At 40.9% G+C, this 21,267-nt stretch overlaps 1 protein-coding gene across 1 annotated transcript; it reads left to right on the forward strand.

The window, feature by feature from the left end:
- LOC104750173 (thionin-like) lies at positions 943–2,607 on the forward strand. The gene is made up of 3 exons (XM_010471930.2): positions 943–1,229; positions 2,196–2,279; positions 2,384–2,607. The coding sequence occupies exons 1-3, from the start codon at positions 1,001–1,003 to the stop codon at positions 2,479–2,481; spliced, it is 411 nt and encodes a 136-aa protein (XP_010470232.1). The 5' UTR covers positions 943–1,000; the 3' UTR covers positions 2,482–2,607.

The raw sequence follows: 21,267 nt of genomic DNA on the forward strand, positions 1-21,267 counted from the left end.
TAATAAAATATTATACGAAAAATATAATGGATCAATGGAGAAGTGTGTTTACTTTGGAGACGAAGCGGTGATTGCTAATGTGTTGTGTTTTGGTAAACTACGATTTTAACTAAATATATGCAAAATTTGCAAGACATTTTAGTATGTGGTAATATTGTTGCTCATTTGTAATGAAAAAAAGCAACAGACACTTTTGTCACTATTTTGCAATAAAATTGTAATAAAATTGTTAGGTGCATACATATAGAAAAAAATGTTATTAAGTCTTAATGAATATGATCATTGCAAAAATATTGTGGCAATAACCATATTTTCTTGTAGTGAAGAGAGTTGGTTAGAAGGAAGAAGCGTAAAACACGTTGTAACAAACCTTTTGTCCCTTTCAGTGAATAAAGCCAAACCCAAAATCTTATCGGAGATTCTGGTTCTTACAGTGTACGTTTTTAAACCAATCATTACTCACTCCTTATCACGAATTCACACAATAATTTATGTCATCCAAGTAACTAAAAAATCTTTGCCCTACCATGCCTTAATTCCACTTATGTGCTCTCTCATACAGCAAATTCTTTAGCGGGACAAGATGAGTGTAATGATATAACTATATGGTTACTCTATGAACATACAAATCATATACTTAGCGCTAGCATGCAAAGCAAAAATTGAATAGTAGATGTTTACAATATATATTATCAAATTCAACGTTTAGTTCATAAAGTTCGCAAAATGAAACAAGTTTTCACGAATTAATTTTGATTTTTCCCAAACATAAAAAGTTATTTTGAGCAGATTCGCCAAAGGTAAAATAGTTTGTGGTAGCCATTGCAATAGGGTGGTCCAGCCCGTATGTAGATTCTATATAGTTTGTTAGAAACGTGTGAACTAAAGTGTGTGATGGAAAACTGTAGAACAACTAGTATATAAGCAAGTCTTGTTTCATCACCATTTCATCAACACAAACTAAATATATATTGTGATCAAACTAGTAAGAAATCAAAAGATGGACGGCAAAACTGTGATTCTAAGTGTTCTCATAATGAGTTTGGTCATCGCACAAATTCAAGTGGAAGCAAAGAGTTGCTGCCCGTCTCAGAGTGCTAGAAATATCTTTAATGTTTGCCGTCTTGGGGGATCCGACCAATTCTTTTGTGCATCACTCAGTGGATGCGGAATCATTGGTGGGAAAACATGTCCGAACGGATATCAACATGACACTCTCCAACGCTCAGGTAGTTTGTTTTTGAGCTATTTGGTGTTTTAGTACATTTTTCAAATATAATTGTAAAACTAGTATATATACTATTTACAATTGGAAGAAACAACGTTGACCACTATTCAGCTATTTCTACATCTTTTATTGCCCTTCAAGACCCTACTTAATTACATCTCATGCCATTATTCATCTTTTCTCTTTTTTTTTTCAAATAATTATTAATATAAATTTCTTTTTAAAAAACTTCTTAGATACAAAAAAAATCTATATTTTTTCTTCACAATTTGATATGAATTTTTTTTGATATTTTTAAATATATTATATTATCCGTATATAATTTTAAGTGTACAAATGTTTTTACACCTTATTAAGTGTACACATGTCTATACACATTATTAAATGTACAGATTAAACAAATTACATTTGTACACTTGATAATGTGTACAGACATCTGTACACGTAATAATGTGTACAAACATCTGTACACTTAAATAAGATGTACGGATAAAAAATTTGTAAAAATATTGAACATTATCAAATAAAACCATCAAACAAAATGGATGTCAAAATGTAGAGAAAAAACATAAATATTTTTGTGTTTGAAAAAACATTAAGAAAAAAAAATTATGTTACCAAATATTTGAATATAACAAGATAGGATAGGAGGGTGTGTAATTGAAAAAGCAAAAGAAAAAGTAAAAAAAAAAAAAAAATTTTGTGGCTTTCTTTCATGCAAAAATAGGAGTACCATTTTGTAATTAACCATTTTCCCCTCATATTTCTATCTCACAAGTTGTGTATCTCACAAATGGGTCCCATTGACTATTTATCAAATTTTGAATAGTGTATGTACTACTTTTCCAATAAAGTTTGAAAAACGTATCAAAACAAAAACAAACCGTTTGTTTTTATTGTGCTTTATCGCGTCAATTGTCGCCAGTTCCATCAAGGTTAACTTATTTTATGAAAATGTTTACTCAAGGTGATGCTATTGCTGTCAATGAATACTGCAAGTTGGGTTGTGCATCTTCATTGTGCGGTGCCATGAACACACTCCAAATCTCTGGTAAAACGAAACATCCAAGCTTACTAATTATAATAGTATTATTTATCTTGAAACAATAGACAAGAGAGAATGTTAACCCATTCTATTATTGTTTTGATGAGTAGATGCGAGTGAAATAGTGAATGGAGCGGTAGCACAATGCGCAAAGGCATGTTCTACTTTCTGCGCCAAGGGCTCTTCAACTGTTGTTGAGACTGCCTAAACAAGCATATCCAAGTTTCAGAGTTTTATTCTCCTTGTTTTCAACAATTATGTGTATGTGACAAAAAATGCTAGACTTTGGTGATAGTATTTGAATAACTTATTTCCAGTTTGTATATTTGTCATAGATAGGGGTGTCAATCGGACCGGCCCGGCCCAAAACCCGTAAAGTCCGCATATGTTTGAGCCTGACCTGGACCGGTCCGGCCCGAAATATTTCCGAGCCTATATTTCAAAGCCCGAGCCCGGCTCTAACAGGGTTACAGAGCATTTCGGGCTTTTCCGGGCTTATGTTAGAGATCAAAAATTCAAACTTATAAGCCTTAAAAAGCAGTGTATAAAGGTGCACTATAAAACAAATCAATCAAAATTTTAATAACTCATCTATATTTACTACAACTAACTTAATTTACAAAAAAAAGTTTAAGACTAAATAAAATTTTAATACTTTAACCAAATAAAACAATATATAATTTATATAAAATATCATAGATAACATTTTTAAAAATATTAAGTAAGATTATTAAGTAAATATGAAAACTATGATTAGAGTTTAAAACTTTATTTACAATAAATCATTAATCAAATATTGCAATTAACAAAAATGTTAACACAAAGTACAAATATATTTGTTAAAGGGTCTGAACCTGGTCTGGCTAAGCCCGAAAAACCCTATAGCCCAAACGGGCTGAGTCCGGAAGGCCCGATTTTTTTCTGGACATATATATTTAAGCTCAAGTCCAGTGTTTTTAAGGGCCGGACCGGCCAGCCCGCGGGTTTTGTCTCTAATTGACAAGCCTAGTCATACAAGGTTGTCAATCCTAGATTGTGCATGACTTCTATTAAATAAAAAGTTTGGTCACTTCAATATTTATTATTATTCCAAAGTTTCTATTTGCTACAGAATTCTTTCTTTGAACATCAATATTTATTTAATAGAAGTCATGTTCTATTAACATCAATATTTTAATGACATATTCTCCGTATATTCCACGACTTATTAGAACATTGCCTAAATCAAATCAAACCCATAAAAGAATATTATTACCAAATCGGATTTGGTAAGGCACATTTTTAAAGGTAACGAATTATGAACAATACTTATATACATGTAACTAAACAGTCTTTACAATCTACTGATTACAGTATAACCAAACATGATTTATTTATCATTACAAAATATAGTTTTTCATATACTGTAACTTTTAATAATTAATAGTTTAGATATTTAAAAGACTTTTTTAAAATTTTAAATTATGATTCTTTTATCCTATTTGTTTGCTCTATTCTGATGTTGCATTGAAACATACATAACATTAATGTAATAATATTTTTTTTCCTGCATTTGTTGTTATTTGAATTTTGAAAAAACGGGCATGCCTAATTCAAGTAAATGATAAAATTTTTGTTTAACCTCTCACATCTGAATGAGAACAAAAACGAATATAAATCTGAAAAATTAAAGTCATATCATATCATAAATGAGAACATAATCAATATAAATCTGAATGAGAAGTGAGTTTAACTTAACAAGCAAGATTTTATTTGGTTATTGTCTCGCTTCTTTAGATGAACAGTTAGTTATTTTAGATATGATAAATTTTAAATTTCAAAAAGTTCAAAATATTATAAATATTTACATTTATTTAAAAAAATATCACATACATAGTTATAGACTTATATGGCGGAATGAGTTTGGGTTAATATTAATATTAATTTAAAATTATCATAAACTATTACTACACGTTGAATCATAAGTTCATTATTATGTTATCACTATCAATAATAAAATATTAAACATATTTAATTAAGTTGATTAAGTTATGGTTAAGTAAAAAATAAATTATTCTGTAATATACCGCAGGTTAAGTCCTAAAACCAACCATCAAAATACATTTATACAACGACTCGGATTAATATATAGAGCCTCTAACTCGGGGCATGTTCGGATATCCATTCGGATTTTGGTTCGGATCGGGTTCGGATTCGGATTTTCGGATCTTGATATTTAGAATCCGTTCGGATTTTTCTAAATTTTCGGTTTGGATCGGATCAGATTTTTAAGATCGGATTTGAATCAGTTTATTTAGATTCAAATATTATGCCCAGACCTAGTTCCTAATAAGCAAATTATAGAAGCAACACCTCCTTAGAAGTATTGAAACAACCCTTCCAGTTTTTTTTTTAATAATAATAAATCTCTAGTGGTCCCATACCCACTAGCAACCTAACAACAAACAACAGCAATGCATAATCAAAACAATTCCAATAACCAAACAGAATCCAACAGTGAAGCAATCCCGTAACCAAAACAATTCAACATCTTGCAATGTTCTATCAAATCAATCTAGCAACCTAACAATAGCTAGACCACAATCAACCAAGCCTCTAGAACATCCTCCTCCTCATCGCCTTGATTCCACGATCACAATTTGCCTTTTCCTGCACCACAAACACAAATTGAGATGCATGACTATTGTCATAAACACTCAGTGAGGCCATCCTCCCATCTACTGGGCTATAGACAAAAGCAACTGAGATTCTATTATTAAAGCCAACAAACGAAACACAAACAACAAATCAAACCAGCAAAAACAAGACTCGGTTAAGTGTGGTGTCGACCAACGCTAACACGTCATTGGTGTCGACCGACACTAGATCAGTGTCGACCGACACTAGATCAGTGTCGACCGATACTCAACAAAAACATGGTATCGACCGACACTTAACTGGTGTTGACACCGCCTTCGCAGATACGATCTACACGAAGCAGAACGATGAACCTCCATTCCAATCCACTTCCAAACCGTCCCAAAATCTTCCAAACTCCTCAGGAACCTATGGGAACACGAAAACAACCAACCCACACAAGCAAAACACCACAAACAACAAAGAACAGCCAAAACAACAGAGATCTTAGGCTTAGATCAGCCATGGTCAAGCACTCACCTCTTTTGCAGGTAGATTTGGTTGAGAAACGGTGGAAACAACGCCTCAAGAAGCTCCTCCTTCGTTCCCAGCAACAACTCTCCCTTCCACAACAACATATCTCACCAAAAACCAAAAAGAACAAGCCAAATTCTCTCAAGAACACTCTCCAACGCTTTCTCTCCTTTTTTCTCTCTTTTTCCAGACTAACGGCGACACAAAACAATTAAAAACCCTCCTTGTCGTCGCTTCTTCTCTTATATATGTCGGTTTAGGGATTTCTAATTGAACCAAACTGAACCAAACAACAATTAAAACGACCCTGTCGAATTCGGAATTATTGGTGTCGATCGACACACTCCTGGTGTCAGTCGAAACCCACTCCAAAAATGCAATATCCGGTTTGCGGATGTAACAATTCTCCCCCACCAACCAGGATTCGTCCTCGAATCCCGCAGCACTGTCCATCCGTCAAAGACTACTGTGCCATTGTCAAAACCGCCCGCACGTCCTCCGACCGGACTGAACACCGTCAGCCAAGGTTTCCCGTGCAACTGTCACAACAGCCTGCACACCTCCGAGTGAACCCTGATGTCTCCCTCTAGTCAATATACTCACATCCACGACGTTATTTGCTCATAACTCAATGCTTCCCCCGTCTGTGGTTGCAACCAACGAATCATGCCGGCTTGCTATCAGGCCAACCGCCTTAACCTACGACATCCAGGAAGTCACACACACACTCCCCCCGCTCTTGGCTCGCAACCCTCGAGACATATTGGCTCACTGCCGAGCCGCGGATCACAACTACAGTATCCAGGGAGTCTCAAAAATCCCGCTCTTGGGTCATCACCCTAAAGCGCGCTCTCGGATCGTCCTCCGAAGCAACATACCACTCCCACTCTCTGGCCACAAAGTTCACCGAGCTATCAGTATCACATGAGTTGGGCCCACACGGCCTTGAGCAAACAAGTCTGATACCATCGAGTATCTCCTGATTAGATCTACCTCAACACTTTCCACAAAAATTTCCCTTTTTAGTACCTTTATAATTCTGGAAACCTCCTTTTTGTGGAAACTTTCTATTTATGGAAACTTCCCAAAAATAGAAACCCAAGCTATTTCTCCTTTTCCCATGACAACAAGAGTCAAACATAAAGAAAAATACTCATCTTATTAATCTTAAAATGTCAAAATCGTTACAACCTCAACGAAAATACATACGAAAAATAAGATACAACAATCCAAGCCATCAACCCGCATTCCGAGCACCACCTCATCTTGGTACTTAGTCGCACAAGCAACCATCCTTAAGCGACCAAGTATCAAGAGAGATGGGCTGAAATACTCCATACCCGCTCCAGCCACGGACTACAACTGGTACCCGGCTAGATAAGCTCAAGTCGCGGCCTTCTTCTCAAACCACTTCTTAAACCTTGCCTTCATCCTCGCCTCCGGCTCCAAATTCTGCTCCTCTACTCCATCACAGTCCCACATGACTCTCATCAAAGGAATCTTCTTCTTCTGAAGTTCCTTGACTCTCCTCTCGAGCACCCTCAACGGTCTCGCCTCCAAGGTCGTCTTGGGCTGAAGATCCTCAGGAATCTTAGGCAACAACCGATCACCCTCATGAAGACACTTCCTCAGCATCGACACATGAAATACCTTGTGGAACAAGCGCATAACCTCAGGCAACTCCAACCGGTATGCCACTGGTCGAACCCGCTCAACTACTCTGAATGGACCCATGTACCTTGGACTCAACTTAGTCTTTGCCAATGTTCTGTTCAGACCCCGTGATATGTATATATTTTACAGTTTTTCATCATGCATTTGTTATTCATTTTGTTCTCTTAACTCATTGTTTTGCATTGTTTTTAGTCTCTTTTTCATAATATTACATATCTAGGTAGTCTTTGCATTGGTCTTGCATACATCTTGCATATTGGAGTTATTTCAGGTGTTTAGGAGATGTCCAGACTGTTGGAACTGAATGGAGGTTGAGACATGCGGCTCGACCAAGCATGCCCGGAATGGACGTCATGTGACTCGAACGACTTCTGACTTTGACGCTCTCCAAGGAAGAAGCACCAGCATCCCACTCGATCCATCATGCCTAGAATGGATGTCATCAACACTCCCGGAATCGTCGATCGAGCCACCCCGTTCGAGCCGTTCCACTCGAGTGAGATTTCGCTTTCAACGTCTTCATCAAAGTTCTAGAGAATTGAGTCATCTTTCCAATGTCGTTTGTTTCAAGCAAATCGGAGGTGTGGTTCAAGAGTTATCATTGTTTTAGTGGATGCGTATACATCCAGCTCGAGCTGCTGCCCGTCGACTCGACCCTCCACCACTCAAACCACCCGCTCGAGCCAACATCATCACCGACTCGAGCCACCACTTATTCGCACATGTCAGGAAGACGTTCCGTCTCACACGCTTCAGGAGATGCCCGAACCGACGCTCTATCTTGTCGTTTTAAGTTTTAGGGATTCACATGTTTTTTACTACATATCCATTTTGTTTGGGGACATCTCATCTTTTATCTCGTTTTCTTTTCTTTAAGATTAACCTAGCCACCAAATACGTTCTGAAACTTTATATTCCGATATCTTTGAGATTATTGAGTTTTTGCATTGGATTCCGTCTACAAAGTTGTTCATCTCATTTTATCTACCTAATAATGTTTGTTTCAATGTTTTCTGTGTTTGCATCCTTGATAATGATTTTTTGGATTTGAGTAGTGTAGTAGTTCTTGAGGATGGGATATATTAGATGGAGGATCTTAGGATGTAGAGTGTTTAAACATTGATTTGTATGATTCTCTTCTGGACTAGAGTTAGAAATACTTGTTTCTCTCTCATCAATTGGAACTAGGTTTTAGACATTTCCGCACCCAAAAGGTGTTCGATGAAATGTCTGACCAACTAGTGCCAGAGACTTACGTTCCTAGCCTAAGAGATTAGTTTTCTAGGATGTTTGTTGACGTGAATGAATTTGTTTGTCATGCCTGCTCGACCATGTTTCTCTAGCGAGAGCTAGGTATGGAAGTGGTTGAGTCTGAGTAGCTTTTGCCAAGAGATTGGATTAGCTAACTCGTGATGTTCATTGTCTAGGGATAGTTTGCTTGTTGCATGTTAAACACTCTGTAGACTAGGAGACTTCACCGACATCAATTACTCCCATCCTTAGGACCTCTTTCTTTCTGATTTTTATTACATTCCTGAGACTGTTTCGTTGCTTGCCTTTTAGTTCATGCTTAGACTCGTTTATGTTTTCATTCAGTTTCGCTTTTAGTCACGCATTTTCGTTTCTAGTCCTAGAACACATTTCCGTTTCGCATTCTGATCATTCTAGGACTGTTAGAAAAACACTCTCTTTGAATTGTCTTGACTTGTGATTCTTTGATTGCATCTTAAGTGATAGCATCATCCCATTTTGATTGACACCTTAAGTATTACAACTACGTAAGGTTAAATGAGACCTGCTAGGATAGACACAAAAATCCTAGTATCACCCCGCAACATGGCCATCTTTATGTACACTCTGTCACCCACCTGAAACTCAAGATCCTTCCTCCTCTTATCAGCATAACTCCTCTACCGATCATGAGCCTTCTTCATGTTCAGCTTCAGAACCCGGATCTTCTCCAAGGTCTCCTAAACAAAGTCCGCACCAAACATGCTCCTCTCCCACACCTGAGTCCAGCATAATGGTGTACGACATGGCCTCCCATACAACGCCTCATAAGGAGCCATCCCGATGCTAGCATGGTAACTATTGTAATAAAAAAACTCAACCAAGCTCAAATGATCTGCCCAATGACTACCCCAATTCAGCATGCACATCCTTAGTAAATCCTCCAATGTTTGGATCATCCTCTCTGACTGACCGTCAGTCTGAGGATGATAGGCTGTACTCATATGCATCTTCGTCCCATCTGTGCCTGAAATGCCCTCCAGAACACCGAAGTGAACTTGGAATCTTGATCAGACACAATACTGGCAGACACACCATGCACCTGACTATCTCTCTCACATACTTCCTAGCCAAAACCGCTGCTCCATCAATTTTCTTGATGGCCAGAAAGTGTGTAGACTTAGTCAAACAGTCCACAATGACCCAAATCGCATCAAACGTCCTCGACATAGGCAATCCCACCACAAAATCCATATTGATCATATCCCACTTCCACTCCGGAATGGGTAAACTTTGCAGTAAACCACCAGGAACCTGATGCTCAGCCTTCACCAGTTGGCAGGTGTCACACTTTGCAACTCAATCAGCTACGTCCTTCTTCTTCCCGACCTAATGATAATACCGCTTGAGGTCATGGTACATCATCGTCGCTCCTGGATGAATAGAGAACTTGCTCGAACGAGCCTCTCTCAGTATCTCCTGCCTAAGACCCACACCCTTGGGTACACAGACCCGACCATGCACAAGAATAGTCCATTAACAGAGACCTGATGCTCTGAACCTGCAGCCTTAGAGGCATTCACCAGCCCCTCATCACTCTCCTGAGCTAACCGCACTCTGCTCAACATGTCTGCTTGATCAGCTGCCTCCAAACCCAAAGGATNGCCTGCTCGACCATGTTTCTCTAGCGAGAGCTAGGTATGGAAGTGGTTGAGTCTGAGTAGCTTTTGCCAAGAGATTGGATTAGCTAACTCGTGATGTTCATTGTCTAGGGATAGTTTGCTTGTTGCATGTTAAACACTCTGTAGACTAGGAGACTTCACCGACATCAATTACTCCCATCCTTAGGACCTCTTTCTTTCTGATTTTTATTACATTCCTGAGACTGTTTCGTTGCTTGCCTTTTAGTTCATGCTTAGACTCGTTTATGTTTTCATTCAGTTTCGCTTTTAGTCACGCATTTTCGTTTCTAGTCCTAGAACACATTTCCGTTTCGCATTCTGATCATTCTAGGACTGTTAGAAAAACACTCTCTTTGAATTGTCTTGACTTGTGATTCTTTGATTGCATCTTAAGTGATAGCATCATCCCATTTTGATTGACACCTTAAGTATTACAACTACGTAAGGTTAAATGAGACCTGCTAGGATAGACACAAAAATCCTAGTATCACCCCGCAACATGGCCATCTTTATGTACACTCTGTCACCCACCTGAAACTCAAGATCCTTCCTCCTCTTATCAGCATAACTCCTCTACCGATCATGAGCCTTCTTCATGTTCAGCTTCAGAACCCGGATCTTCTCCAAGGTCTCCTAAACAAAGTCCGCACCAAACATGCTCCTCTCCCACACCTGAGTCCAGCATAATGGTGTACGACATGGCCTCCCATACAACGCCTCATAAGGAGCCATCCCGATGCTAGCATGGTAACTATTGTAATAAAAAAACTCAACCAAGCTCAAATGATCTGCCCAATGACTACCCCAATTCAGCATGCACATCCTTAGTAAATCCTCCAATGTTTGGATCATCCTCTCTGACTGACCGTCAGTCTGAGGATGATAGGCTGTACTCATATGCATCTTCGTCCCATCTGTGCCTGAAATGCCCTCCAGAACACCGAAGTGAACTTGGAATCTTGATCAGACACAATACTGGCAGACACACCATGCACCTGACTATCTCTCTCACATACTTCCTAGCCAAAACCGCTGCTCCATCAATTTTCTTGATGGCCAGAAAGTGTGTAGACTTAGTCAAACAGTCCACAATGACCCAAATCGCATCAAACGTCCTCGACATAGGCAATCCCACCACAAAATCCATATTGATCATATCCCACTTCCACTCCGGAATGGGTAAACTTTGCAGTAAACCACCAGGAACCTGATGCTCAGCCTTCACCAGTTGGCAGGTGTCACACTTTGCAACTCAATCAGCTACGTCCTTCTTCTTCCCGACCTAATGATAATACCGCTTGAGGTCATGGTACATCATCGTCGCTCCTGGATGAATAGAGAACTTGCTCGAACGAGCCTCTCTCAGTATCTCCTGCCTAAGACCCACACCCTTGGGTACACAGACCCGACCATGCACAAGAATAGTCCATTAACAGAGACCTGATGCTCTGAACCTGCAGCCTTAGAGGCATTCACCAGCCCCTCATCACTCTCCTGAGCTAACCGCACTCTGCTCAACATGTCTGCTTGATCAGCTGCCTCCAAACCCAAAGGATCCTGTGAAATAACACACAGCCTCAATGCACTAAGCTCACGCACTAACTCCTCCATATCTTGCTTCTGAGCGGAAGCCGCCCGCTTACGGCTCAAAGCATCTTCAACCAGGTTAGCTTTACCAGGATGGTAAGCTATGTTCAGATCATAATCCGCTACCAACTCCATCCAGCACCTTTGCCTCAAATTTAGCTCAGGTTGAGTGAAGATGTACTTCAAGCTCTTATGATCTGTGAACACCTGAACCTTCCCACCATACAAATAAGACCCCCAAATGTTCAGAGCAAAAACCACTGCTGCCATCTCCAAATCATGGGTAGGGTAATTAGCCTCGTGCTTCCGAAACTGCCGCGAAGCATAGGCTATAACCTTCCCCTGCTGCATCAGCACACAAGCCAATCCAACTCCATAAGCATCTCCATACACAACGTAAGGTTTGTTCTGCTCTAGCAGTGCTAACAATGGCGTGGTAGTCAACATCTGCTTGAGGCTTGTAAAACTCGCCTCACACTCCGGTGACCACACAAAAGGAACATCCTTTCCTGTAAGCTTAGTCATCGGTTGTGCCATACTCGCAAAACCTGGAAAGAATCTCCTGTAATAACCCGCCAACCCCAAGAAACTCCTAATCTCGGTGGCACTCTGCGGCCTCGGCCACTCCCTGATAGTCTGAATCTTTTCGGGATCCATTGAAACTCCATCTCTAGAACCATTGTGACCCAAGAACCCCATCTCATGCTGCCAGAAACTGCACTTGCTCAGCTTAGCAAATAACTTCTGCTCCCGCAGCTTCTCTAGAGCTGCTCTCAGATGTATTGCATGCTCCTCAGGACTCTTGGAATATACCAGGATGTCATCGATGAAAATGATGATAGACAAGTCCAGAAACTGCTGAAGCACGCTGTTCATCAATCTCATAAACGCAGCTGGTGCGTTTGTCAACCCAAACGGCATCATCTTGTACTCATAATGCCCATATCTCATCCTGAAGGCGGTATTCCTCACATCTGCCTCATGAATTCGAATATGATGATAACCCGACGCCAAGTCAATCTTGGAAAACCAAGTAGCACCCCTCAACTGATCTAACAACTCATCAATCCTCGGGAGAGGGTACTTGTGCTTCATAGTGACCCGGTTCAAACCCCGATAGGAGATACACAAGCGGAAAATCCCGGCCTTCTTCTTAACCAACATAACCGGTGTTCCCATGGTGAACTACTAGTACGGATGAATCCCTTGCTCAGCAAATCCTCCAGCTGTTTATTCAGCTCTGCCATCTCTGTTGGAGCCATCCTGTAGGGCACCTTAGACAACGGCGTTGTCTCTGGTTCCAACTCAATCGTGGAGGGATCATATCGAGATGGTGGTAACCCCTGCAACGACTGAAACACATCCTCAAACTCCTCCACAACCCGAATACCTCCAACTGAAGACTGCCCCACAGACTCCGCCATCGAAATTGTAACCAAGTAGGCCTCACGCCCCTTCTCAAGCATCTTCCCAGCCTGCACGGCTAAAATCACAAGACTCCCCGAAGTCGGCCTCACCCCCTCGAAGACCAACTTCCCCTCTGGACGCTCAAAGACCACTCTACCCCTGTAATAGTCCAGATGCACTCTGTGACGATGCAACCAATCCATCCCCAAGATGACATCCTACAACCCAACAGAACTGATAATCAAATCCGCAGGCCTCGACTCCCCTGCAATCTGAATAGCCACATCCTCACGCGACCAAGAACTCTTGGGAACTCGCCTCCCGCAACTATTGACAACCCTTGCTCGCTCCTCGGGACCTCCTCTGATCTCTGCACTCTCCGCGCACTACGGAGTAATGAAGCTATGGGTAGCTCCAGAATCAAACAAAATATGGGACGTAAACCCGCCCACCAACAAGGTCCCTACACAAACCTCATGTGTTGAGAACCTAGAATTCAATAACAAAAAAACAAGCATAAAATTTGAACTATTGAAATGACCAAGTTCGAGTCTCAGAAGTTATACATGTGATCACTCATGCACTGGTGCCATCGGCCTCTACACTCGAGTACACCCGCAAAGTCGGCTCGATCAAACCCACCGGCTGCACTCCTGGCTGTTAACTTGGGACAACGAGGTTTGGTATACTATGTCTCTCTACAGTGATAACAAACTCGGGTATCTGCCCGATGCTCCGTCACCGCCCGCTGCTCAACTCTCTGTGGACAGTTGGCCAACTTGTGGTCCATGCTACCACATCCAAAACATCCCGCACTACCAGACCCCGATCTCGGCATTGCATCAAACTTCCGCTTATGCCCCTGCGCAGGCTTGTCGCCCTTGCTAGGAACAGAATGTGGCTTGGTCCGCTTCGGCTGCGCCGCAGGACTGACCACCATTCTCGTAGCATAACTTCTCACCCTGCAGCGAGTTCTCAGATTATCCCGCAGAGCCAACAATAACCTCCGTACCTAAGCCGACTTAGGCTCCAACGCCCGACCTACATACACCACAAGCCTTCTAAACTCTGCATCCACCTCGGTGAACCCTAAGAACCTCGCCTCCATGCGATCAAGTACCTCCTAAGGAAAACACTTGGAGTTAAACTCCGCCACAAAACTCTCCATGTCATCTCTCCTTGCAACCTCCGTGTTGTCACCGATCTCCACTACACAAGGGCATCTCCGGACAGATAATACACTACCAAATACACCCTGTACTGGTCAGGACACCGAAGAGACTAGAAAATATCCTCCATCCACTCTCTCCACTCATCCGCTGCACTCGGATCCGTGCCTCCCGCAAAGGACCCCGCACCCACCTGCCGCAGCTGCACCAACATCTGCAAATACTGTGCATCCACTACCCCGCCCCCTGGCTACACACCTGACTGCACCCCAGCCGCAGGCTGCCCCGCTAGAACCTGCCCACCAACCACTGACGGCGCCACTGGAAGCCGCACCAAAACCTGACCTGGCAAGCCCATCAGAACATCCTCTCTACCTGGACCACCCTCCTCTGCAACCCCCACTCCCGGGGCAACACTGTGACCGACACCGGACCCATCAGTCCTTCCGCTACCCAAACTAGCCTGGTCTCCCGACACACTAGGATGAACCTGTGACTCTGCCACCTCCTCACCAGCTATGCTCCGAGTCACACTCTCGCTGACCTTGGGAACCTGTCCCCATCCACGGCCACGCCCGCAACCACGACCTCGACTACGACCACGACCTCGCCCGCGACCAGCAGCTCCCTCACCTCTAGCCATCTGTATCACCATGAACAGAAGACTAAGCAAAAACAAAACATTCTACTACACGAGAAACACAACTCATCGTGGAATCATAAAGTTGGCTCGAAGAGGATGTTCTAGGACCTTATGCCACACACAATTGACTAAATCAGATAATCAACTCACGCATGAAATCAAAACATAACCAGAAAAAACACCAGTGAACCCTAGACCTAGAAACGTAACGGCTCTGATACCAAAATGAAACAACCCTTCCCGTTTTTTTTAATAATAATAAATCTCTAGTTGTCCCATACCCACTAGCAACCTAACAACAAACAACATCAACACATAATCAAAAGAATTCCAATAACCAAATAGAATCCAACAGTGAAGCAATACAGTAACCAAAACAATCAAATAACAATTCATCATCCTGCAATGTTCTATCAACTCAATCTAGCAACCTAACAATAGCTATACCACAATCAATCAAGCCTCTAGAACATCCTCCTCCTCATCCTCCACAAACACAAATTGAGATGCAAGAGTATTGTCATAAACACTCAGTGAGGCCATCCTCCCATCTACTGCGCTATACACACAAGCAATTGAGATTCTATTATTAAAGCCAACAAACCAAACACAAACAACACATCAAACCAGGAAAAATGAGACTCGGTTAAGTGTGGTGTCGACCAAGGCAAGGTCGGTGTCGACCAATGGTAACACGTCACTGATGTGGACCGACAATAGATCGGTGTCGACCGATACTCAACAAAAACATGGTATCGACCAACACTTAACTGGTGTCGATCGACACCGCCTTCGTAGACACGATCTGCACAAAGCCGAACGACGAATTTCCATTCCAATCCGCTTCCAAACTGTCCCAAACTCTTCCAAACTGTCCTATGGGAACACAAAAACAACCAACCCACACAAGCAAAACACCACAAACAACAAAGAACAGCCAAAACAACAGAGATCTCAGGCTTAGATCAGCCATGGTCAAGCACTCACCTCTTTTTGCAGGAAGATTTGTTTGAGAAACGGTGGAAAAAACGTCTCAAGAAGCTCATCCTTCGTTCCCAGCAACAACTCTCTTCCACAGCAACCGATCTCACCAAAAACCACCAAGAACAAGCCAAATTCTCTCAAGAACACTCTCCAACGCTTTCTCTCCTTTTTCTCTCGTTTTCCTAACTAACGGCGACACAAAACCACTAAAAACCCTCACTTTCGTCGCTTTTTCTCTTATATATGTCGGTTTAGGGATTTCTAATTGAACCAAACCAAACCAAACAACAATTAAAACGAACCTGTAGAATCCGGAATTATTGGTGTCGAGCGAGACACCCCTTGTGTCGGTCGACACCCACTCAAAAAATGCATTATCTGGTTCAGGGATGTTACAAGTATCTTTCTTTTGGAGAGGGTCTCATTGTCGTGTATAAGCTCCGGAAGAGGAAGGAGCTGTTGTAAGAACTCCTTTAGTGTGAACACGTTTGAACAAGAAAAGTGTAATATGAAAAGATCCATATGTTCCTATGGGTGTTGGTGCAAGAGAAGACTTCTTTTAGATGTCTACGAGTCTTTCCGCTGTAAAACAGAAAAAAAGGAGTACCTCTCCTTGTTGCCAAATCCAATGATAGTTATGGAGTGAACCAAATATGGAAAATCCAAGTTGTGTGACATATGGCCCGGGAAAGGCAAAATGTTCTAGCACCGTTATGTTTTTGAGCTCTATGAAAATTCTATCCAAAACATTTCAATTTGTGGCAGGACAAAATTATACGAAATATTAACCTAATAGACATACTAAATCCTCAGGTAATATACAATCTTTCATCTTACAGTTTCATATATAGTGAAAACTGATCATAATCTCTTAAAACTCTCATATAATATCTGTGTTTGCTCTCTAATAACATTATGTAACATTTCAATCTTAGAACTGTAGAAAGCTTATGGAGTTGATGACACTCGATGGGTATATAAAAGTGAGGGCATTCCAGTGGAGCATTCGGTCACCTGTTGATAACATTCCAGTGGAGCATTCGGTCACCTGTTGATAACCTTTAGTGCACTGCAAGCCAAACACAAAAAGAGAACTTTGGTGTGGCATGCCTGAACCATACTCCGTCATGCCAAGGAAAAATCGTAGCACTTGAACAAATTTGGTTTCAAGTAGCACATGTGCTGAATTTTAGACAGTAAACATCATTTATTCCCTTCCAGAGAACCACATCACAGACCTCGGTACGGTTTTGCCAAGCTGCTTTTAGGGAATCTTCCATCTTATTCAAAAGGCCATCTCTGTGCTGACGCCGGCGATGTGTGTTCCAAGCCTCTGCTACTGACATGTTCTTACGGGATCAATAAAACCTCGAGCACCAACAATGTCTTGGAGACGACCTAAATCAGACCAATCATCAAACCAAAATGATGTTGCACGGTCATTATGTAGCTCTGTTTTGCACAAAGACTTAGCTGCAAGTCTGTATTTAAGAAGTTTTTTCCACAACCAGTACCCAAGGGTCATGAAGTCTTTGACGGATCAGAAACATTCTTTTTTAACAAGTTCAATTCAATCCATTTAACCCACAATGAGTTTGCATTAGATACCAGGGGCCAAATAGGCTGAAGACAACAAACATCATTTGCTTCCTTTAAGGACCGTAGACCCAAACCACCTCTTGCTTTGTCTTACAGAAATCCTCCTAGGCGAGATTTGGTTTGCGTGGGTTCAAATCAGGACCAGACCAGAAGAAAGCAGAGTAGAGATTATCTATTTCTGTAATGCATTTACGTGGCAACCAAAATGCACAGAGCCGGAAGGTGCATACACTCCATAGAACAGGACTTATCAGGTTTAGGCGGCCAGCATAAGAGAGGAAACGGGTGGTCCAGGAGCCGATGCATTTCTCGATCTGCTCTACCAGTGGAAGGTAATCCGTAGTAGTGAGGCAGTTAGTGACCAAAGGCAAGCCTAAGTATCCTACCGGGAGCAAACCAGTGTAAAACTAAAATGTATTCTTGATGGTCTGATGTATTGTTTCTGAGACTCCTTCTAAGTAAACCGTGGATTTTTCCATGCTGATGCGCAAACCAGAGTACTTAGAAAAAGCTTCAAAGACCTTGACAATGCCATCAATAGATCGAACTTTCCCATCATATAAAACAATGAGGTCGTCGGCGAAGCTCAAATGTGCCAGGCCAAGATTCCTATAGCGCGGGTGATAGCCAAAGAGTTGTGAGGCAGCCTCTTTATCTAACATCTTGGATAGCACATCCATACTTATAACAAATAGATAGGGGGATAAGGAGCAGCCTTTCCTTCGTCCTCTTGCACTCAGGAAGTAACCAGACAACTTTCCATTGACTTGGACTGAAAAAGAGGCGGTGGTGACGCAGAGCATAATCCAACGGGTAAACATAGGAGGAAAAGCTAGAGCATGTAGATTGTTTTGCAAGAATGACTATTGAACAGAATCAAATGCTTTGGGGACGTCTATCTTGATAGCACAACATCCAGAGATCTAGTTTTTATGGTAGTCATTAACGTTGAGTTGTAGGAACTCATGAAAGAATCTCTCAGCCTCCACCTTGATGTCATCTCCAGTAGAGAGCAAACTTCCATCAGGTGTTCTGATTTCTGGAATGGTATTCTGGGTGTTTTTGGCTACAATGGCATGGTGAAAAGCCTCGTTTTTATGATCTCGAATCTGTAACCAATGCAGTTTGGAGCGTTGTTTGAGGAACTTCTCCTCCAAACCTGCAACCTGTTCCCATCTGTCAAAAGCCTCTTTCTCTGCAGCCATACCTGCAGCCTGCAGGAGTAGGTTGTAATCGGTTTACTTCCTGGTTTTTACATAGATCATCATAAGCCTCCTTCGCCTTCTTGACAAAATCTCCCATTTTTGCCTTAGCCAATGTCCGGATGTGTAGTTTTAGCGACTTTAACTTCTAAGTAAATCAGAACAATGTGGAAGTAGACATATATAAAGGCTCCATTTATTTCCAAAAATCCTCCACTAGTGGCTTAAACTCCTCCATATCTGTAACCACATTGACAAACTTGAATGGCTTTCGACAACCAATAATTCCCCCTACACGAATATTGAAATTGAGTCGACAACGGAGATGATCAGAGCATCCCCCTGCTTCAAAAAAAAAGTGAGATTGAGGTAGTCTCTGATTCCAACTGTCATTGACAAGCACTCTATCTAGCTTCTTTGAAATGATATCATCTTCTCTGTTATTACACCACGTGAACAACGGCCCATGGTAGGAGAGATAAGAAAGGCTACAACAGTTTACCCATTGCTGGAAGTCTCGCATACCATGAGGGCAATGGGAGAGTCATCCACACATGAATGTTCTTCCAAGTCAAGAATCTCATTAAAATCTCCATACAATATCCACGGTTTAAGCTGAATGATCGGAGAGTCCATGTGGGCTTTGAGGTTTTCCCACAATCGTCTCCTCTCTTTTTCAGTACTTAGAGCGTAGATAAATGAACATAAGAATTTTTCCTGATTCTCGAGTTTCACCGAACAGGAAATGAGACTGCATTGACCTGCGTTGCAACAGGCACAACGGCAGAGGAATTGACATAGATGTAGACGCTCGAGTGGTCTTTTAAATGGAAGCAACACAAGAATCCCTCAAGTGACCCCATTTGCTACAACAGCTGCATCGCGGCGGCAGCCAATGAGAGGAATACCGTACTACAACATCAAGTTCCCCTTCTTCCTCACCGATTAAAGTGAATTCATGTGGCAAATCCTTTCTTAAATCTGCTTCAACCAACATCTGAGGTTCATAAAAAATTGTACAGGCCTCAGTCTTGGGGTGTAGCCGTAAAGGTATACCCACTGCACTAAACAAGAAATCAAGCCCTTTGTCTGTGAACATCAATGGTGGGATATCTGTTAAAATGACCCACAACTGAATAGATTTCATTGCTGGTTGAGTGTTCTCCGCAGAAGGGAACCATTTAGATACAACCATTGGAATGTCCATAATGTTCCACATACCCCAGTGGAGAACCCGCCTCCTCATTCCCTCATGTCTGACATAGAATTTGACCTTATTATCAGTCACCGCATAAACATCAATCAGAGTGGATTTATCTCCAAGCCTCCAGATCTTATTTACAATCGTATGGATCTTCCCCACATGCGGAGCTTTTGAGTTTAGGAACTTACCAATAAAAAAATCCTCCCAAAGTGGCTTAGCATACTCGAAAACATCATTTGGGACAACCACCTTCGTCTGACCATCAACCTCGATGGGAAAAAACGTTTGCTGTGTGTAAACATGTTTTTGGTCCACATTCACTTATGACCGTTTAGGAACAGGACGATCCACAGCCACGTTCGAACCCTGGCTAAGCGAATCAACCTGTCCTGTTATCTTCACGTGTGAAACTCCCACCTCTCCCTTCGGTAGGTCAGACAGAGAGATATTTTGTCCTTCTCGGTCCTCTGATGGAGAGATCCGGCTGTCCCCCGACGCTGGAGAGCCCGAAGATGCCGTCAGCAGCAACATACTTGCAAAACCCGCAAAAACCATAAGTTTCCTTTTTATAGCCTGCCACGAATTTTATTTCTATTCTACAAAAAAATGTCATTTTACATTTTCAATGCATCATTTTATATTTTCAATGCATCCTTTACATTAGATTTTCTAAATCTCTATGTAATCTATAACTAAATTAACCCATTAATTGCATCCTTTACATTAGATTTCCTAAATTTATCTGTAATCTATAACCAAATTAACCCATTAATCAATTATAAATAATAACATATATGTATATTTTAATTTTTTCATAATTTGTGTGAAATATTTTAAAATAATATTTTTGTGAAAAAAAAAGTATATATATAAACTAGTAGGTAAGATACTTTTTCCTTGTTTTTTAAATTATTAATTCTTTAAATTTTTTGTTTTAATGTATTGGACCTGCGGGACCTCTTTGAGAAGCTCTCACTGTTCCTACATTCTTTCTAATTAATCGATTATAAATAGTGAGATAATTTTTTAAAAATATTAATCTTAAAGTGATCCTATGTTTAATGTTATTGTCAGCCATATAGGTAGGAGCAAACCCATACTGCCTTACTTAGCAAGTAGTCATGTGAAATACCAGAAAAAAAAACATAATTAAGAAAAAATATATATAACATGTGGTCAAAATAAACCCCTAGACATGTGGATACACTACCATAAAAAGAAAAAGAAGTACTATATTTATACTAAAATATGATAATGAAAATTTTAATCTGTTTTCAAAATATATATATATATATATATATAACAGTACTTGATTATTAATCATAGTTTGAATATTTTCTGAAGATATGTGTATTTATTAAAACAAGTTTTTAATGTCATATTCAAGTTTGGCTTATATTCAGTGTTATAACAAACTATGGTTATATTACTTGTTTGGTGTAAATTCCAAACATAGATAACAA

The sequence above is a fragment of the Camelina sativa genome, chromosome 16 (genome assembly GCF_000633955.1).
Source record: "Camelina sativa cultivar DH55 chromosome 16, Cs, whole genome shotgun sequence".
In the NCBI taxonomy this organism is placed as follows: domain Eukaryota; kingdom Viridiplantae; phylum Streptophyta; class Magnoliopsida; order Brassicales; family Brassicaceae; genus Camelina; species Camelina sativa.